The sequence below is a fragment of the Formica exsecta genome, unplaced genomic scaffold, assembly GCF_003651465.1.
Source record: "Formica exsecta isolate Colony F162 unplaced genomic scaffold, ASM365146v1 scaffold60, whole genome shotgun sequence".
Lineage (NCBI taxonomy): Eukaryota > Metazoa > Arthropoda > Insecta > Hymenoptera > Formicidae > Formica > Formica exsecta.
In genome coordinates, this window is record NW_021853281.1 from 526628 (window position 1) to 549435 (window position 22808).

The following is a 22808-nucleotide window of genomic DNA, read 5'->3' on the forward strand; positions in this document are numbered from 1 at the left end:
TATATATCCGCACTGAAATTTATAGCTCTTTCTCTCGACTCTCTCGGAACTTCTGCCAGAGTTTCAAAGACGCCGATAATTCTTGCGAGCTATTAGAAGTTCGACCGCGAAGATTTGCTCAAGTTCGATAGTGGTTGCAGGTGCTGAGATGATTTATCTAAGAAATTTTGTAACTTTGAGATTCACACCGCACTTAACATGGCGTACGCAGAAAATTTAACGTGCTTGGTACTCGCCAATTTTCCCCTTCCGTGCATAAAAGCGATATATAATCGAATTATGCATTATCATTTATATTTTATTATGCGTTTTTAAAATTTTTTAAATCCGAGTTCAGAAAATTTAGATGACGTTTTATCTTCGATGGAACGATCTTATACTTCATGGATTATTCCAAAATCGTGCAATTAACGAAAATAACCGGTAGTGGCATTATCGAATGAATAATAAAGTCGCGTCGTAAATCGATCGTCTAAGAGCGTTTATTGGATCAGTAGTGAATCTCGAAACAAGCCATTGACACGCGGGGCGAATGAATATCCGCGGAAATAAAGGAGAGCGACGAGAGCAATTGGAGAGAACGCGATGTATATCGTGATGGAATTTTTTCTACGTCTCGTCGCGACCCTCGAATGCATGCACAGCGCGGAATCATTGGCGGGGTTGACGAATGAGTCCATAAAATGTCACCCTCGCGAGATCAGAACGACCGATAGAATCTACAATTATGTTTACGAAATGACGAGGTTATTTCATGGGGTCGTATTACGAGCACGGAAAGAGGGAAGGGAAGCACATACAGCGTGTCTTTCAACCCTCGAGTGCGAAGAGATGCAAGAAAAATATGGCAATAAAGGAAAGTATGCCGTTATGTCAAATGCATCGGACGTAGAATCTTATTGCAGATATATTATCAGGCTGTAATCATGCAGATTTTTATAGCATTTCATATTATCTCAAGATATATGGGGGAACGAAGCGAAGGAGAGGGTGCATAGGAAGTTTTCTTACAATTATTTGGTCGCATTTATATTTGCATATCATTAAAGGTTTTTACTGCGCTCGTAGTGCGGCTTTTATTACATTTTTGTTGAATTAATTTTTTCCAAAGAGAGAAATGGAAGATTGTTTCAGAATGACTGAATTCGACCGTTGCCCCTCTTATCCAATCTTTTTATTCCACTGTTCTCTCGCCTCGAGCGGAGGGTGAAGAATAACCCTTTCGTTCAGGATGATACGAAAGAGCGTTTTCGCGGCGCATTGGTGGAGAATGGAGCCCGTTTGAACACGAAATATACCTGTCATCGGCAGTTAGAATGCGTTCGATAAGCCCACTGTATTCTATTGATTGGGTTGCGGCCTTCTATGTATCGGATTCTGTTCGTAATCTCCGGCGGACTGTGGACGTTTATCCTGTATACCGTGTCTTTCGGCGCCATTGAGATCGATTCGTCGTTTAGCAATAAAACGACTTTGCTAAGGTTTATGTACACGTGTGTCGTATTTGTTAGGCGATAAAAAATTCGACAATTATGTGAATATTTTATTAAGAGTAATCAATTTTTTATAATCAACATTAAATTTTTATCTTGAATAGTATTCCGTGTCATAATTATTTCAGCTGTTTCTCCGCTTCGCACAAATCGATATGTCAATGAACTTTCGACATATCGTACATCCAATTCCGTTCCGACCGAAATCTCGTTTGCGAAATCAGTCGGTATCCCCCCAATAAACTCTTGTTCCGTGAAAGCTATAAACCTTCATTACGTTCGTCCATTTAATATTCCTCCTCTCTCTTTCTTCCAGCAATCGCGTAACGAGCAAAACTTCGACCGTATCCAACATTACGTCAACGATAGTAGATAGTTCGTTTTCGGCCCACTAAATCTTCATGTATCGCGCGAAAAGAGGGAGAGCCTACATTTATGCTCTCTTGTCATCCGTGGATCTCGCGAGAGGGGGAGTCTATATCATCGCATCCTCGTTGGTCGCGTAAACAAGTCGTTCCTCCTGTCGGCAACTTCCACCTTATCTACTCAATTAGACAAACTGCTTTTTCCTTGGCAAACACTGTCGGGGGAAGAAGCGACCACCCTCGGTCGCTCTTGTTTTCGACTCGCTCTCTCATCCTCGTCCCCCGTCGCCATCGATGGCTGTCTCGGGAAAAACTTTCGGATTTAGTCGCCGATATCTTGCAATTTTATCGCGAACGACGCGGAAAATTTTCGTCGCGGAAAAAAAAGTTTATCTTTTTTCTCATAATCAATTTTCGAATATTTGATAATTTTTATTAAAATATAATTTGCAAACAAATATCTCGTTTTTAAATTTGAATAATTTTATAAGTACTTAATAATATTTTATGTGTGCGTATAACATAATCGGCATTGATTATTTTAATAATGTTCTAAAGAGCATTTGTTTAATCTACGTGCATCGAGGAAAATGAATTTCTCGGCGAACAATCAGCGTTCCCACGTCGCCGTGGCACTTAATTACCGGCCATAGACGCGTCGTGCGTCTCGCGATTTATGCGGCACCAGATGTGTTCAGGCAGAAGTCGCATGAAACGTCTGGAACTAAAAAATACATCGCGATGCACCTGCACAGACCGCCGACCGCGCGGCACCAGTAGTAGAAGCACGCGATGGTACGGCGCGACGGCGGCGGGATGACGTCATCCAACGGCAGTGGCGAAAGCCGCCGAAGTCAGCCGAGACGGAGCCCGAAGCGCACCACCTAGGTCGCCTTCGCTCTGTCGACGTTCAGTCTGTCGCCGACCATCGGAGCAGTCGCGGTGACTTTTCGCGCGCGTCACATATCTATCGTCCTTTTTTTTTTCTCCATCCCTTCGATGGTCGAGCCGCTACGTCAGCGTCGTCAGCTGGGTCGTTGGATTCGTTCTATCGATAACGTGAGAGGTGTTGACAGTGACTGACGATAAAAAGCCCATCGAGACCGTTGTGAGGTTTGCCCGGGGGGGGGGGGGGGGGGGGAAGGGGGGGGGAGGGAAGGGGGGAGAAGGGAATTAGATACAGAAGGGTATCGATTCTCTGTTTCTAAATGAATAACAATCCCAGTGCGGTGGAGGTTGAGCTTGTGCCACAATTGCCGATCCTGCACGCCGATCTTCGTGGCAGCTGACTGTAAGTCATTTTCATTACTTTTTTTATCTGTTATGCTATCATTGCTGATCATAAAGCTGATCGCTCCTCGTATATAATAGGCTATATACTGCGGTTCCGCGGTGGAAATCATAGGTTAAATATTGATTTTTCGTGCAAGAGAGAGAATACTGTTTTCCTCTTCTAGATCTACCATTCATTTAACACCGTCGATTACATAATTTTGTTCAATTTAAACACGAACTTTTTCTACATCACTCATATTTTTACTCTTTAACTCTTATGTTAGGAATATCGAAATCTTAAATTTTACAATTTTGTGTATCATTCCTGATATGACCTAATTTTTTTAATAGTGATTTATTATCGACCCCAGTATGTGTACTCCTCTCTCGTTAGTCCTATACTTATGTCTGATCAATACGAATTTCTCTACTCGCTGCTGTCGCGACTGAATGAACAATGCCCCCGTTAAAACTGCCATTAAACCGAAACAAGAATAACTCGTTCTGCGCTCGTAATGTCATTGATCTTAACTCACAATATAATTCCAGCGCAACGTTATTGATCCCACCGTATTTTAACACGCACTTAAAACGCAACGACGCGAACAATTGTTTAAGGTCACTTCGTTAACGGGATACGTACGATGTGTGCGCACCGCGCACATTCAATATCCACCGTAAAGAATAGAAACTGACCTTTAATTGAAAATTCATATATTTAATAGCGAAGGTAACTCTAAACTTCCGCTTCTAAATTCGATGCGTTTATCGGCCGCCGTTGGTCTTGTAATTACCGCGAAATAAATTACACAATTCGATTACACCGGCAATTTAAATTCTTATCCATGGCGCGCATATGATAATGCGCGATGTATGCGCGGCAGATGCAATTTCGATAACAATGCAACCCGCAATCGTCTAGTCTGACGCGCGCACGCTCCGCTCGTTCGAGTGCGTCTCCTGGTGCGCGCGGGCAAATTCTCGTCCCGAGGCCCGCGTTTTGCTCAGTGCAGCGTGAAATGGATCGAGTAGCGGAAAATAGTTATCGAGCCGGCGCATAACTGAACTGATACAGCGGCGGCCGCTCGCAATAAAGCATTCCGCCGATCTTCTCATGTAGAGACACGTATGTTAATAAATACGTATCGCCTGAAAAAAGAATGTCAAATATCAATTTTCGCGATAATGATCTTTTTTCTTGTTATATATTTCTTTATTCAAAAATATTCTGTGTAATTGTTTTCTGCCATTGTAGAAAATACATTGCAATTAATTAATGTAATGCAGTGGAGTTCGAGTTATATTGATTCTGTAAATTAAATATACTAGGTAGGCTTGATAATAAGGCAGGTTATTGAGATCTGATATCTGGTGCTCTAATATTAAAACTGTATATTTTGCCATAAAGATACAAATCAAAGGGGGAGATATAAATTTAAAATACACATGAATTTTATAAAATAACAAAAGTAACATAATAGAAACTATACAAGTACTATTTGCCGCTATTCGTTCAACGTTGGATGAACGGACTAGTCGATGGATAGTTTTCCAGGGTCGCCAATAAAATTTAAGACTCCTGACTCGGACTCGTTTAAAGGATCTTGCGAGTTAAGGAGCGAGAGTCCGTGCTTCTCGCGTTTCACCACTTAACGTTAGGGGCGATCGTCGGAGTTTACCGGACTCTACCGTTCTCTCGAGGGGTGACGGGGGTTTGCAACACAGGAATAAGGGGCAAGGAGGAGGAGCGCAAGGGCGACGGACGAGGAGGTGGCGAACGCGGAAGGGGGTGGTCGATAAAAGCCGCCCTCGCATGGCTGCGTTATTACGTATAAAAGCGCGGGGATTGCGCCCGGCTCGATGACTGCAGATGTCTCTCTCTCTCTCTCTCTCTCTCTCTCTCTCTCTCTCTCTCTCTCTCTCTCTCTCTTTCGTCGTGCAACGTTAAATTTAAATTTTTGTGTCAAAAGAAAAATATCGAATTAATAAAATTGTCAATGATAAATAATCACTATATAAAGTGTCATTATACATCAATTTTAATAAATTTTTTATAATCTGCAATGTGATGAATTTTTTAAAATTTTATAGTTGCATTAATTTTTAGATCTCTATAATAATGAAATATATAATGTGCATAATAATATATAGTACAAGAGAGCGATAATCGACGTAATTGTGTTATTTTACAATAATAGTAAATATAGATTTGATATAGTAATCAATAACAAGAATATATCTTATCGCCCTGATCATTCATTGATACATCCATTCTAGCTGTCACACCATTTATATTCTCAATAATCCATAATATCAGATTGTCGCTTCGAGTGATTCAGGGTCTCGGTTGATCTCGCGCGCGATTATGAAAATAGATCGAGTCTCTAATTCAACTGGCAAGAGATAGATCAATGAATGGGAAAGAGAGAAGAAGCGATATCGCAGTAACGTCATCGTACGCGAATAATTCCGACGCGCGTTACGATGATGCGAGGAAGCGAGGAAGAGGCGAGTAATTGAACATGGATTTCTCGATAAAGTTTTTAAAAAGAAGAATCGCGTGAACGTATGCGTTACGAAACATCACCTCGAGTCTCACGGTATTGACGACGGATCGCCGAGGACATACTATCGAAAGCAACCGCACGTGACTACACGCCTGTCACTACTATTGGCCGATCCACACTACAGACGACGTAGCCGGTCGATAAGCATCCTCGGGAATTCTTCGCCTGTCCGTGTAAGAGACGCCACTGACCGATTCAGTTTAGCTGAGCATCATCGTCGAGTTACTACGCGAATTTTCGGTTTCCTCTCTCTCTCTCTCTCTCTCTCTCTATCTTTCCCTCTCTCTTTCGTCGTGCAACGCAGCGATCATGCACTTCCTCTTTTTTTGCGCGCCGCTTAATAACGATAATCGCGAGCGATTAACCCGGAATAAATCCGCGCGATCACCAACGAAATTTTGCCTCGCGCATTATCGGTGTGCGCATTATCCTCTCATCCTTCTGTCTTGTTGATGCAGATCAGAATGTGACAGCTGATGACCCAATATATTGAAATTTCCATGTTTCAATGACTGCGTAATTAGACACTTGTTACAAGCAAAGTGATATTCACAATTTTTCCCTGTCGACAACTCTATGCCATAAACGGCATTATATAATTAATGTTGATGGAAGAAAAAAAATTTTTATTTTTTTATTTTTTTATTTTTTTTTTTTAATACCGATGCGCAATATTTAGAACACATTCTATTAATAGAGTAACAAGGCTGACTTCTTTATCACTTCAAATTTAAATAGTCTAAAAGTCACTAGAAAAAACTATTTATATATTACGCGTTTCTAAGAAGGATGATTTTTTAATAAATGTTAATTTTCTGCGACTTGGCATTAATCAATATGAAGAGACTAATAATTATATTGTATCATATCTTCGGGAAATATCGCGATACTTCGTAAAGTTCGGCAGAAAATAAAATCGATAATCAATAGAGGAGCAACGGACACTCGTGGAAAATTTAAAGAGCAAAGCGAGCAAAAATAAAAATGGTAGAGATCACATCCGACGAGTGTACTGTTCGTTAACTCGTTCGGAAAAACTGTAGTTGAATGGTAAACGATTTTCTCTTTCCTCTTTTTTTTTTCAGCGCCGACGTCCACAATGCCGACGCTCTCAGCCAAGCCACTTTGCCATTTTGCTCTCGCGACAATCGTTAATTAAAGCCGTCTAGGGCACTCGCGTTTTCCAGACTCACCCCCTTGCTTCTTCGCTCTCCTCGCTCGAGGGTGGTTCCCAGAACCCGTTTACCTCCGCGGCTGTCATTGACGTTCAATGGGGGGCGTTAATCGTTGCTCGTAGTCTGACCAAACGGATTTTTTAAGTGTCGCGCGCACGCTTAATGGAATTTATTCCGGAATCCACGAGCTAATACAATATAGCTCGAGCTATATGAATCTACGTAGTATAGCAGCAATAGCAGCTGCAACTGCACCGAGAAAAATGCATTCACTCATGATAGTAAAAGACGAAGAGGATGAGGAATAGGAATTTGAGCTTGCGCGCGAATTGGGACGAATAAATTGTTTACTTGTTGATAATTAATAATCTCGGCGCATAACGTGATGAATTATTATTGTCGAAATCGTTTAAATGCGCGAAACGTGCATTGATCATCGTGTGTATAGCGAGTATATATTTTCCATTTTTTTATAATTTATTACTTATCGCAGATTTATTTGAGCTCTGGAAATAATAAATAATTATCGGATAAATTGTGATCTTTCGGGCAAAGTACGAAACGCTAAACGAGTTAACGATGTTCTTATTCACAAGGCAGAGAAAGACGCCGAGGGCGCTAATCGTAATCATATTTCACTGCCGTCGGGCTCGTCTTGATTCATCTCGATGCTAGCTCTGTCATTCTCGCACGAGAGAGACGAGCATAATCCCGCTTCCTTCTAAAATTAGAATCCACTTCATGCGTCTGCTCCTGTCCCTCTTTCTCCCCTGACGCGGCATTCGCCTTAGATCGTTCCCTAACCAATCTACCTTGTTCCCCTTTGATCGTCCGTTCCCTCCTTCTGACTTCCATAGAGCTTTGAAACAACGCTACATCACTGGACTCGGTAAAGTCTACGTTCGTGTGTATATATAGGGTATCCGGCGCCCTCGCTCTTCGTTCCTTTCACTGGCGTAATTTTCGGCCAATTTAGAGTGGATTTTTCATCGTGGATGAAAATTCTCCGTAATTTAAACGCTCATATTTTGTGCAGTAAAAAGTAATTGCAGTGAAATATGTAATGTTAAAGAAATTGGGCATAATAGCGCACATGTATTATTTACGCAGAAATAAACGAGTGCGTATAAATTGTTCACATATTGCCGCTATCTTTCACGTATTTTCTACTCGTGACGATTATATTGAATATTTCATCACGGTGCATTACAGTTGCATAACCCAGCAGCGCAAAAAGCATGCATTTTTCGTGTGAGAGATATTCTATTGTACAGTAGAATTAAAAGCCACGGATATATATCTGCGAATATAAAAACTGTCATTTTTTTCCAAATTTTAATTAATTTGAATATTAATGATTAGTAATATTAAAGCAAATGAGGGGAATATTTATTCTTATATCAAGGCCATTTCCCTAAAATAGCTTTATTAATTTCTAAAGGCGATCCAAAGATGATTTTTTATTATATAGTTCCTTTGTTATTCATCAACGATTTATTTATCAAAAAGTGAACTAATTAACTATGTCTTTTATGTCATACTTATGTCACTTGTTAATATGAATTAGATACACATATATGAATATATATGTTTATCTATTTATCTCATGTTATTTAGTACAAAATGCACGAAGTTATATCAAGTTTGCTTGAAGGGAATTGATTTGTGTCGATTAAAAGCAGTGCATCGGCCAGACCGTGTCTCGAGTGTCTCTAAATCCGAAGTACTCGGCAACCTCGGCTAAGCGAGCCGACGGTAAATTAGATTACGCTTCGTTAGCATCGTGTCTGTTGAAAAGTTGAACGTTAGCATGGGTGAGCGCGGGCCGAGATTAATTATGCAAATTAATCCGCATGACGCCGGAGTATTTTGCGAGCGAATCGTGAGGCGATAATTTACCGCGGCTTCTACATTAGACCGCGTCTACTGATTTGCTCCGTTTCCTGGTCAATTACAGTGTTTCTGCAACGCTGCACGATATTATTACCCCAAAATATGTTCCGCGAATTTATTCGAAGCTCGTAAAAGTTCGTCGAGGGGGTTGGGTTTATCGAGGAGGAGAACGTTGCCCCGTGAATTTCAACGAGTCGATGATTCTCGTTGCGAGCGCATCGCCGTGCAATGTGCATTTTCGCGATTGCGTAACGGATAGAAATTATCGCGTTACGCTCGTTATGACGGTACGGTCGGCGTATGGCGGCAGTCACGAAATGCCGGAGATTATGTGTGTGCCGTCGTAATTATGTAATAGCGTAACAAAGTAACGGAGCCGGTCTAATTTGCATAATAACGTCTCGACGAAACGGCTGGCATGAGTCGTCGTCGCGAACTCCTCTCGCTCCCTCGCTACCTTAAATTTATTCTGCGCTTTGTTATATTTAACGCGCTATTATTTACAACCCTGCAGAAGAAACTCCGCTTTCTCGCGTGATCCCGGTATAAGCGGGTATTAATCGCCGACAAATTTAATTAATTCAAGAGCCTAAAGGCGCGATGTTTGATCGCTTAATACCGTCGACTTTACGATCTCCTCGTAGTATCCGTACAAATAATTCCCCCTTTCTTCGCCGGTGGTAAGTAGTAGCCGGGACTTTAGCGAACCATGTCTGCTTTCCATTAACACCCGGAAAGCATTAGGTGTCGGTAATGGTAATAGAGGCTCTAAGATAACAGCAGGTGCACAGATACTCGCCGTCGTTCTACCTTCGGATAAATATACGGCGTCTTTTAACGGAAACACTATTCTCGATATTATTTTGTCATATTCTCAACGAACGTAAAACTCTTTTCACCATATCCTAAATTACAATTCAAGTAATCACTACGTCGCGCGAATTACGATATAATTGAATATATGTAGCTCTTGTTAACAATGAGTTTAACCGCTATCGCATAGCAAATTGCAAATTGAGTTACTACGAGTTACACCGCGTGAATTACAATCAAATATCTAATTCTGTTAACCCGACGAATTTATCTACTATTTTATTTTAAATTACCAATTAGTTTGTTACGAATCGCAATCGAATATTTCTTGTTGTAACAATAAATTTCATTATTATCTTTATTTCAGTAATTACAGATTGGATTATGATATATCATTTAAATTAATTTTATAATTGAGAATACTACCGACTTCAAGTGTGTGCCGCAGTTTTTACACAAAGCGATGATTATTAACGAAAACTTCAAAATGTTTTATTATTTTTTTTTTTTTAAGACAAATCTTTTGTTGTAGTTGCAACTTTTCCACGCGCCGTAATCGTCACCTCTCGAAACGCTCTCGAGATATTTCTGTCCTTGGCTATGCCAAACAAGGCTTCAGCGATGAAGAAATCTTTAGGTTCTATAATGGTACAGGAATAAAAGAAAACATCCGGGTGGTCCATTATCTTGCAGAATTTTCTATGCGAGATCGATCGCGAGCTCGATAATTCACGGATGAACGCACTGTGTAATTACTCGGTTGCGACGAATGTACTGGGTGTCGAAAATATCGCGTAAATTGTGTGTTATTTTATATTATTATATAATCGACTCGAATGATTATAAATATAATATGGATACAAAACTGTGGATTAAAAACGGATGTTAAGAGTGTGTTCTTTAACTCAGTTTCTGCAGTTAAGAGAAAGTGAACGATGCTTGGAACACCGCGTACACGCGAGTCTGTCACGAACGATTATGCCAGCGTGCGACCACGCCTCAGATCGTATCTTGATGCCTTGAACGGCCGGTTAGATTAGACCGGTAGTTATCGATGATCGAAACACTCCGATTGCATAAATGTCTCGCTTCGCTCAAATGAAACGTTATTGATCATTTTTATTATCTCATGTCTTTTCTATTATCTCTTTATATAATTGTTCTTATAAACAAAAAGAAAGAGAAAGAGGGTCAATCATGAATTATTTGATTAATTTAATTTTTTATATAGCAATATAATATTGCACTACAAGAGAGAAAATAAAGATAGGAAAGCGGAAGATTATTTTTGTACGTAACGTGAATATTAATTTAAGCAAAAGTACATGAACCTAAATGACAAATTGCAAGTACACTATACCAACGAAAAAGATTTAATTTCCACGCAAAAAATAAACGCTTGATGAATGGAAACGTTTGTTTGTAGGCACGCATTTCTCGCAACAGAAATGCCGAGAAAAGATGCGGTCGCAGATAACATGAAATATGAGGAAATTACACGGTGAAACCGACATCGCGCTCTGAGAGTCACATGCATGCGACGCGCTCATAAATCCCGGAAATGGAATCCTTCTCCCTTTTCTCCCCCGACTCTCCGGTCGCGTACCGTCTTCCGCAAGGACTCCTTTTTCTTCCAGGACACCTCTTTCTCTCCGGTAATACCTGCAGGACGTAATCGGTGATCCCGGAAAGTCGGCGTGCTTGATAAGTTCTCTCACGTCGGGTTTTGAAAAAGCTCTCCGGCAGTCTGGAGACCGAAAAAACGGCGAGAGAGAAAAAGAGAAAGAGAGCGAAAGAAGGAGGAGAGGGGAATGATAGGAAGAATAATGTCCCTAGAGAGGTCTTGCCAAGATGCCCAGCCGTTGGAGATTATCGGGCTAAACTGAAATCCGGAGCGAGGACGCTCGTAAACGCGAACGAATCATCCTGTCCAGGATGCAAGATGTTCCGGCGATGCCAATAGCTTCGTCCTGGAGATATATGCCGTGGGAGGGACTAGGGACTTTACTGATAATAGTCTTACACAGATGTTATAAGAAGATCGGAGAGATCGGATTCGCGTTACTTTTGCGGCGGAGATTTCCTCGAGCGTTTACCGGCGATTTTATCTCGCGAGCATCTATCGGTTCGTGTTGAAATTTATAATACTGTACGAAACGCGCGCGACGCGTTAATTAATGTTCTATATCCCGAGACATTTAATATTCACGCGCTTATTAGTATTCGATATCAGGGACGCGAGGAAATCACTTCGGAGAGAAATGCAGTCGGCTATCAAATATGAAAAACGAGACGTGGTGTTGCAAAATAAATTTCAATGCAACGCGGATCGATACTTGTAGCGCAAAAAATAACTCGGGCTTAAAAAAAAAATAAAATAAAATAACGTGCATATATTTTTTTTCTATAAAAAAATTCGGCACTCTAGACGCTGATTTGCTTTTGATCGCGTTTTATCGTGCAAGTTAGATTAAAATCTGGCCATGGCAGTGCGCGAGTTAATGTATCTGGCGGATAAAAGAACGGAGATGAGGGTGTAGGCAAACTGGAAGGGGTTGATTTTAGTGAGTGGAGTTTCCGAGTTCCATAAAAAAAAGCTCATAAAGCAGCGGCGAAAGAGAAGAGCGAGCGAGCGAGTGAGCTTCTCGATGAAAAAATATACACCCTCAGCTCGAAACTTTATTAACCGCGTTTCTCGCGCGAATACCTTCCCCCCGCGACGGAATAGCCGGTCGATTTACCGGCGACCGATCATAAAGGTTTATAGACTGCGGCTGACGCGTAAAAAGGAAGACATTGACGAAAAACACGCGATTTATAATACGTCATAAAGGGTCTCGTCGTGAGCTATCGTGAGGATTTCACGTTGGCGGCCTGATGATGAAACGATAAACGCCCGGTAAACGTTGGGCTTCAGGTAGCTCTAACGCTTCCTCTCGCGAAATGACGAGACAATCTTGTTACTCGGAATATAAACAGACTTTAGTGGCGATTTGCCTGGACTTCATAAAGTCTTCATAAGGTGGGACGAATCCATAATCGCAAAGGCGCTGTTAAAAGCGTTAAGCGTGAAAGGTATTAATAAATCACGGAGTATGTATAAGAAAATATTAGCTCTGCAGCAACATGCGCTATACAAAGAAGCGAGATTATGCAAGTGGAAATTGCCTTGTTAAATGCTGCGTGATTTTCCGGAAACGTGGTACTTAAAAAGAGTAATCGAAATAACGAACGGATTAACCCGCTGAGAATTTCCTCGACATTATTATGGTGATCGTGATGAGACGCTATTTCGTAGCCCGAGAACAGCAATGGAACGAGTACTGTAGTTTACTGTGCCCAAAGCAGACCATGTGCACCGTATAATAAAGTTTATCACGTCCGATAAAAATTTTACGATTATAATAATTTGCACGAAATTTTTCACGCTTTTAGCATCGATAGCTCGCATGTAGATAGCAATCCGTTCACGATAATATTCGTCAGAGATGATATAAACTGAAAGAATAAAATTTCTAGTTACTTCTAAGTTAATTAAAGAAATAACAGTTATTTAAAAAAAAAAATAAATAAATAAAAGAGCGAAATATAATAAAAGTCGATCTATCTATCCGAGAAGTCTTTCCCACGGAGGTGATTCAGTTCTTTCTGCGAACCAATTTATTTGTGGGAATTGAATCATTTATCGGAACACGTTCTCATTACGAAACAGGCCTAGATCGGCGTTTTTCAATCCTTAACCTTGCTTTCAACGCGAGTCTTGGGAATTTAATCTTTTGATTCTCTTTCTAACACATTAAGTACTTAAGAAAATGAATAACGTATATTAATTTTAGTCTTGATATTCTATGCCACATAGTTCTTCTAATTTATTATTATAATTCTCAGTTTTTTATGCAATTTTTTATATTCTTCATTATGATATAATTCTAAATTATTTCGTCTTTCTAATTACGTATATTTTATTCCTTTCGATGAAACACGAAAATTTATCGATTCGCAGAGGTTAACGATTTTTACACAAAGTTGTAATAGTAGTTTAATTGCGCGAGGCTACCAATGTATTTGGAGAAACCAGGAGCAAGCTTCAAAGCTCTCGAGACTTCCTCCCATCGGATCGGCCGAAACTTAATTACCTCGGCGAGCTGTATGCGGCACTGCCAGCTACTCGAAGGGTGAAAGGGCCGCAGGGAATACTTCCTAGCTTCGACAAGGCCTAACTAGCGATTCTACGTGTTCTAGGCAGTCGATCCAACAATAACAGATCGTGTCCGGCGCTACTATAATTCTTTCACGCAGTAGAAGGATCGAATTTCAGCATGAGTTCTTCTCATGGCATTCACCTGTCGAACACCGATACTCACAATTTTCGGAAATAATCTCGCGTAACACGCGTGTCAATCGCTCTTTGATCGCGTCGTCGCAAAGTCGATATCGAGCCGATCAGTTTGAAAGACGGCAGAAACAGCAACGGCCGTTTTATCAATACGATAGTGATCAGTATCGTCTACTTGATGTATGTCGTATATATGTAAGTGCAGATATGTGTGCGGTGGTTAGGTAGAGCGCTTGAAATGGGGTGACGTTGGCGGGTGAGCGCCACACAGTGGTCGAGGGGTTGTGCCATGGGGCAGAGGGTGTTGTATGGGTTGGGGGTTGGGGGTTGGTTGGGTGGTTGTGTAGTGTGTATTGATCGAGCGAGGAGAAGAGCAGCCCGACTCTCTTTCTCCGTTTCTCTTTCCTTCTCTATCTCTCTATCTCTCCTCCCTCTCGCTCCCTCTTTTTCTCTCTTTTACTCTGCGCCGCACTTTGCATGGACATCCATCTTTCTCGCTAGAATCTTTTTCGCTTTTCTTCCTCTCTATCTCTCTCCCTTTATGCAAATCACCCGCCCTCGCTGATGTCCACGTCATGGTCAATCGGCCGTTGTTTCTGTCGACAAACAGTGACAGCGAATTACAGACACCCGAAATATCGGCCTTTCCGACATTCTGTAATTTAGGTTTCCCTCTCTCTCTCTCTCTTTCTCTATCTTTGTCAAATGTTTGTCAGATTCCATTGATAGGGGAAAATCGATCGTTGCTACATGGGTATTAGCACAATACAGGACGCGTTAACGGACGATCGATGCAACACAAATTTGAAATATTAATTACAGATTATATTACGTGAATATTCAGCTTATCTTTTCTTTATTTATTCTTTTTTTCTTTTATTTACGACTATTTATTTATTTATTTTATTTTATTCAATATTTTAGAATTACAAAAATTGTTTTTTTTTTTTTTGCCCCGTGCCTTTCCTGACGATTTAATTCGCGCTTTCCTGAAAAAGGCTGCGATTTACGATGATAGCAATCTAATCAGAAGATAATAATCCACGTTCTCGAGCAGAAACCATAAAATTACGAATACTGTAATCATGGTGCCGACGAGATAGACACAGGGGGAGACTTGCCGGCGTAATTTACAGCCCAGCCAGGTGCGTCAGAAGTTGCTCACCTTACGACCTAATTGGGTTTAATTATACCTGGCTGAAAGTTACGGCGATGCGCGCATGTATGCACGCCAGTTGGGTCACAATTACCGTCCTCCGGTAGGTGATTTTAGTTATGTCGCACGATCAGTTTATCTGTACCCGCTGCCTAACGTGATACGTCATTAATATCCCAGAAAGAGTAAAAAGAATCTATAAAAAAAGTTTTTGGGAGATTAATTTCACGCATCTTTCTCAACTTTGCCATGACTCTTTTCTTTATAGAATTATTAATGGGATCTCTCGTCTTACAAGATGAGTCATGGTCCATTATCATCTTGCTATCGATTCACGGCCATCTCAGATGAATCCCGGAGTGTTTCGCTTTAAATTGACTACATCATCGTCTACTCAGATCGCCGAGCTTGTAATACTATATGGACCTCGATATGGTCGATCGATGCGCTCAGTGTCAATAACCCGGTATTCCAAATACTACCGTCGCAACACATCACCAATCCTGGGATTAACAGTATTAATAACGATCCAGCTATATAACATTATCGCGGTTCGCGATCGAGAATCGAATTACCGTTCTTGCGAAACGAATTACGCCAATGCGTCAGTATCGCGATTTTATTCCCGATAAAGCTCTCGTCGGTCCGTTCGATTCGATGCGGCCGAATACGAGATTATTATAGATTAATTAATAACCCGTTTAATACGATTGAGAGCGCGTCATAATATTCGTCATTCGGACAAATCGTTATATTCGATTATCGGATCTATCCATATGCGAGTGAAACGGATTGCGTTGACATTGAAAGAGTCTCAAGAGTATTGATCGACGAGGAATTTTCGTAGATACGTCCGATATCTCATCGATCGTCTACTCAGAAAAGTAGTGCTACCCTCGTGTTCTAATAAAATACAGGAGCCTTCCCCTTATTAGCGAAACTTTTGGCGAATTTCCAAAGCACCCCTTCGTGTTATTCCTAACCCATATACTTGCGCGAAATTATGTCGTTTGACTTTGCATGCCATAATGCTCGTCTTCGTCATTTTTCGTGTTACTCTTTTAAATTTAATTACATTTTTTCTCTCCTTTTTTTTTTACGGAAGTTATACGAGCTTTCTCAATATTACCCTTACTTGATTTATTCGCGAATTTTCTAATCCATCTTTTTCAACCTTATTTTATTTCTCTCGGTATGTCGCAATACGCGAAAAAGTTTGAAAATTTTTTTCCAGCCACATAACACGCAATTACAAGTTTTTTCTAACTGCAAGCGACGAAGTAGGTTCACCAATTAGCGGCACGTACGGGAAATTATCGCGATTATTATCATGTAATTAGGAAAATAATTAGGAAAGTCGAGAATAGCGAGTCTACCAATGCACTGTTTCTATTTGCTCGATTCTTAACAAGGATTATAAATAAACGTGGCACAATAATAATATAACAATATAAAAATAATCTAAACTCTCGTTAATAACTTGCAAAATCGTCTCAAGATTGCAACATATGATCATGCAAGATATAAAAGGAGTTAAAAGGATAAGAGATAATGCTATTCGCATTTTATGCAAACGTTTTTATTTTAACTTATCGAAACTTTTAACATGAATATCTTTCAAGCACAAAGTAAGCAGAGTCGACCTCGATATCGAGGAAAAGTTCTCGCAAACTCGCGAGTAGTTCGTTATAATCCCGGCGATTAAAGGCCTCGAAGTCCAGAATCCGTACTTCTTGGGTATGTTCAAAAGGAACGTCCGTCCTTAGATACTCCTCTAACGCCCGAACTATACTCAGGAGAGGCAGCTGGCGTTAGTCAGCAAACCGCTCGGCTAATCCCTTAATTACTTCGACATGGTTAGCGACCCTGTACTAACCGCGTTGGTAGCTGGCATTGTTCCTCGATCGTTAATTAAAATGAGACTTTCTTGCAGCCGCGCGATTCCCGCCTGCGAAGAACTAGTGCACGCATTCAAAATAAAAATGCATTCCGGAATAATCAAATTTTAAATATTGATTAATGTTTTACATATCTGTTAATAGCCTTATAAAAAGTCAATCTCGTGAATATCACGCATCTAAAAAAAATTAATGAATAAAATACAAAGAAAAAAATGATCTCTCTATAATAATCTGTATAAAGTTTAGTATTTAAATTATTAAATATCGAACCCGGCATTAAATGCTTTAATTTTTTATGACGAAAAAAATGAGTCAAGTAAATAAAAAAATTGTGTCAAAAACGTATCAGATACATCTCGTGCACTTAACGAACAAAAATACTTATTCTATCGAGAGTCGCGATAGGCATCATTATTATTACGACCGCCCGTCGACAATTCATTCGCTTGTAATGCGTTGCATGAACGATGCTGATTCAGGTACGGCTGCGAGGGTGTGACGGAGTCCGCTCTCGTCGACGACACCCTCAACGGAAATCCCCGCTCGTCATCCCCGTCGTCGTCGAGCGCGATCCTGCCTCAATCTCACACCCTACAGTCGGGATCGATCGACGCTACGGACACTTCCGGGTTGAGAAAGTACGTACGAAACACACTCGTGTGATCTCGTGGCACCCAATCCCTCCTGCAGTTACCTCCAATCCTCCGCTTGTTACCACTATCCATCGCTTCTCCTTTGTGTGTTTCAAGTTGTCGCTTCTGTTTGCCGTTGTAGTAGCGAGAATGTCCCGTCATGAAACGAAACACCCGAGTTTCGCGTAAACAATCCAGCGCTTGCAGATGCGAGCTATTGTATGTAGACTCACCTGTCCGTTCGTGTATCCACGTTATTGCATATCATATTGCGATGCTGCGTGACAGATACAACGAATACCTCGTATTCGAAGAATGAATCGCGAACGTTAAACCGAGAACACTGGTATGAGTGACATCACTTTGCAAACTTTAATGGAACTACATATTATGTGATATGACGTATATCATATGTGTATGTTCTCCTCCATGAAAATTTATATTTGTATAAATGGACGACTTACATCTCCGCGATATTACACGCGCAAACAACAATGACGTACGAAAGTATCTCGAAACGATTTTCCGCAATTTCCATTGTCGATAGATACCTTTTATTTTTACATATAGATTTTTTCTCGGTTTCGATGCAGTCGATGTCTGACGCGCACGCTACTCATATCAAAAAGTAGAATAAAATTTCACACTGCCAGTAGAGATCGGACTTGTCTCGAGTCCTCTTGTATTATAAAGTAAAATAGACTTTTCTTTTTACGAGTAGCGATGTTGTTCCTTCCTACGTATCTCACTTTAGAAAATATATAGTAGTACTCGGATCCACATGGTAAAAGCAAATATGAATAACCGGATTGAATTTGATGAACGGAAAAACGACCACGAGTAATAGCTTGCTGTAGTATCGCACTTATCCTTTGTGTGTGTAAAAGTATTCTCACTGGTGTTATAATTCTTTATCGTTTGTGAGTTTGTGAAATTAATGAACTGTCATAAATAATATTAGGAGTGACAAGCAATTAAGAGTGATTAAACTATCTTGATATTACGTTATTTTATAACTATTCAAAATTTTTTTAAATTTTTCCCTCGAAAAAATTATATATTTTCTGCTTATATTTACATAATGTCCCAAATAAAACTAAACTTTGAATATTTTTCCCTCCTCTGAAACAAGCACTTGACAGACGCGACAGACACCTGTTACAGTCTCTTCACTGCATGTATACAGGTCATCCTTATTCACCCCAATTCCGTATAAAGCCTTCGGCTTCTTTTATGAATGTGCACGATATATAATTTTACATTACTTCCAAGTACGAAGCGCAATTTCTCCTCGCTCGCTCGCAAAGGACGTTTTATTTTACAGCCCCTGTAAATAATCTCCTGTTGGCCGGCTCGTGTCGCACCCGACTTTGATTAGCACGCGAGGATTTCTCGTGGCGGCGATAACGGGCGACTATATCGTCGAGGATCAATAGTAGTTTACGAGCAAGATGGCACGGCCGTCAGCTGGACTATCTAACGAGCGGAAATCAATTTGTTATTCCATCGTAGATGACAATCGTCGCGAATGTTCACCGATTCGTTCGTCGAAACGAACGAACACGACCGGACAATGACGCGATAAATCAAGCCGCTTATTTCGGCGATCGTGATTCGTCCTGAAATGTCGTGAACTGAAATTTCCTCGAGTCACGCGAGAACAGGAATACAATCGCGCACTCGTGGAGTTTCGCGATATAATACAACGAGAGAGAAAGAGAGAGCGGAGAGAGACTTTTTTTTTTTAGCGAACAACCTTGTCGCGTGTGACCGCCTCCTCGTGATGATGCGAGATTGATTGAAACGAGTCGCACGTAGACCTTATTGTTAGTTACAGCCGGGAATAGCAACCGCGAATGGTAAACGAAATTTTTAGATTGGAAATAGGGCCGATAAATAAAATTGAATATTTCTTTTACGAAGCTTTGTATATCGCTGTGATGAAATTTATAGCTTGCACTTTGTACTATCGCTAATTTCCTTGTTGAACGAATAAGAGCTGTGACTCCCTACTTCCGCTGCAATTTTTATAGCCGATTATATCGACTTTGATTAATGCTGGTCTTGATTCCCTTTTCACTTTCCTTTTTTAATATTATAGGTGCACGCAAAAAATCCAGAGGATTAAAATATGTTTATAAAGATACATTCGAGTTATAGGCGGATTTAGTGAAGACGTGTTTGTATTTCTTAACAATCTTGTTTATATGTTTTGTGTTCTAATTAAAAAATTAAATAAACTATATCTTTCCCGGCATATATTATATTGTATTATACAAAGAAAAAATTACATCCGCCTATGATTTGAATTAAAGATAGTCAGACGACACAAAATTCTAAATGTTTGAATCCCCCAGACTTCCTTACGCGACATCTTTTAGATGTCACCCGTAAATTTTTGGATATTCGATAGACATCGTCGCGATGATGCGACCGAACTTCTGAATTAAATCTACCTTTTTTGACCCTCGATTTTTCTTGGCTTTGCGCTTCAGTTATTGCGAGAAACCTGACAACGAGACCGCAGATATGGGTGGTGTGCCGCATGTAGAGGGTGGCCTGAACAGCGAGCTGTACGCAGTGCCGGTGAAACGGCGACAGCCAAAGGATCAGAAGAACAATGCGATTCTGCAGAACAATACTCAGGAAAAACCGACGGACGTGGATAGCACCGATTCCGAGGATAAAGATGAGAATCTGCCGTCCGGCTGGCAGAAGCACGAGGGTAGGTAGTCGAGCAAAAGTTGAAAGTATTCCGTTCTCAAATCGATACATGAAATCGTTTCAAGTAATTGTTACATATCAAAATAACTTTTAGATTTAGATTTAAATTATATTCGACAGAAAAAAAGTCGCTAAACTTTAAGATAAATTCAATACAAAAAAATTAATATATATTGGAAATATAAATTTTAGTAAATATAAATTAATGTTTTCCTTTCCTCTTTTCATTAGTTTTTTTTTTTTCCAAGTTTTTTTCGGGTTTTTTCATTTTTCCATATCTTCTTTCAATAATAAAGTGATATATCGATAAGATTGATCACCGAAAATTAGTACGCGACTATTATAAATTGAAGTTTCAAATTTTATTAATGATAAATCGAACATTATTTCAGACGAGAATGGACCTTATTATTGGCATGTGAAAAGCGGCAATATACAGAGAGAACCACCAGAGGCTCCGTTGCATTCAAAAACGGAGGCGCGGCGAAGTCTGGTCAAGGATAATGATAGCGTAAGTAGAATGATGTATTAAAATATTTTATACTCACTAAAATTTTTTTTTTTTTTTTACTTATATCAATAAGAAAATTAATTATTGTGTAATGATATTAATCAGAAAATAAATTATTATATAATGATATTAATAAGAATATAAATTATATTGTGTATTTATGTGTATTATATATCTTTCATTTGCGACGCTTTCGTTTTAGATAAATAATTTTCACACTTTGAGCGGCATGGTGAACACGGTGACTCGCAGTAACACAAGCTCGGCTCTGGACCAGGAATTGGAAAACAAGAGGAAGATGGAATTGGCGCTCAAGTAAGCGAATACCGCCTCGCTCACGGTCATCTTTGTGGCAATTGTCATCGATTCACCTCACTTATTTCTTTCAGACGAAGAAGCTATCCCGCCAGAGCGGATTCTGAGGGCAGAGACAAACCGATCAGATTTGCCGTGCGATCCTTGGGTTGGACGGAAATTGCGGAAGAGGATCTGACACCCGAGAGAAGCAGCAAAGCCGTGAACAAGTGTATCGTGGATCTCTCACTTGGTAGAAACGATCTGCTGGACGTCGTTGGGCGATGGGGCGATGTAAGTTCTTTCAGAAACCAAGTAGATTAAATCTGCATTATTATAACGATAAATTAAAAAAACGCACGAACAATAAGAAAAACAGTCTTAATGTGAAAAAATTTAAAATTATAATAGATATGATTTGTGAAAATATATTTAAGATTCTTAAATAATCAATAGTATATACCAATGTAATATACCAACATCGATTTTGTTGCGCATAAACACGCGATGAGAGATACATTACGAAATATTTCAGGGTAAAGATCTATTTATGGACTTGGACGAAGGGGCGCTCAAGCTGATCGATCCAGAGAATCTCACCGTACTAAACACGCAGCCTATTCATACAGTTAGGGTATGGGGCGTAGGAAGAGATCACTGTCGGTGAGTGAATTGTTAATTATCTTTAAATGAATTGTGAAAAACTGAGTTCCGGAATTTAGAGCTTTTAGAATGTCGGATTTTTTTCAATCTTTTTATTAAATATTACACGATATATTGTACTAACATATATATTTGCATTATTTTCATGAATGTCTGCTTTTCTTTGGATGGATCTAACAGCGAAAGGTAAAATATACGACGGGATATAAATTACATAAAATGTAAATTATATCTATAAAGTGGATTCCGTTTCTGTCTGGCGAAACGGTATTTCGATTGTTGATTCAGTTTATATTACTTCTTCCAGGGATTTTGCTTACGTGGCAAGAGACCGATCTACCAGGAAACACATGTGCCATGTGTTCCGTTGCGACATACCGGCGCGCACGATCGCGAACACGCTTCGCGACATTTGTAAGAAGATAATGATCGAGCGTTCGCAGCATCAGAATCTAGCGAAACCGGTAGACATCAATGGTCGAACCAGTCTGGCTACGAGACCTACCAATCTGCCCACTGAACATCGGCGCTTTCACAGAAACGGTCAAGCACTAGTCAGTAAGTAGCTTCAAATAAATCGTTCTTTTATTATTTCTTTAAATGGCACTTGGTAAATCATGAAATATATCTAATAAGAAGATACCTTATTTATGATAAATTTACGAAGACAGAAAAATCTTTAAAGAATAAGATTTTAGAGAGTTATTTGAAAATGAAACTTGAGTTTTAAATTGTTAAATAATTTTTGTATTATTTTCGCGCAGCACAATCTTTTCCAACGCCGATGGAAGAGCCGAAAAAGGTGCTACGAGCACAGTATCTCGGATCCATGCAAGTCAATCAGGCGACCGGCATGGAGGTGTTGAACGAGGCGATAGAACATATCGTGACAAACACGCCGATCAATCAATGGCGAAATGTCAATGTCGCTGTAGCTCCTAGCATGATCTCTATTCTTACGCCGAACGTGAGTATATTAAAAATATCAACATTTGAACATCGAAAAATTA

The 22808-nt window shown here is 40.0% G+C and overlaps 1 protein-coding gene across 7 annotated transcripts in view; it reads left to right on the forward strand.

The window, feature by feature from the left end:
* LOC115242500 (protein Fe65 homolog) overlaps positions 1-22808 on the forward strand; it is a 169091-nt gene that overhangs the window by 143288 nt on the left and 2995 nt on the right. For 6 of the 7 annotated variants that reach the window (XM_029818823.1, XM_029818824.1, XM_029818825.1 and 3 more), the window contains 9 exons: positions 17454-17612; positions 20102-20331; positions 20723-20841; positions 21044-21156; positions 21231-21429; positions 21671-21798; positions 21979-21984; positions 22106-22356; positions 22563-22765. In XM_029818823.1, coding sequence (XP_029674683.1) covers positions 17454-17612; positions 20102-20331; positions 20723-20841; positions 21044-21156; positions 21231-21429; positions 21671-21798; positions 21979-21984; positions 22106-22356; positions 22563-22765 — 1408 coding nt within the window. The remainder of the gene's footprint in view (positions 1-17453; positions 17613-20101; positions 20332-20722; positions 20842-21043; positions 21157-21230; positions 21430-21670; positions 21799-21978; positions 21985-22105; positions 22357-22562; positions 22766-22808) is intronic. The other variant, XM_029818828.1, reaches the window with a different exon arrangement.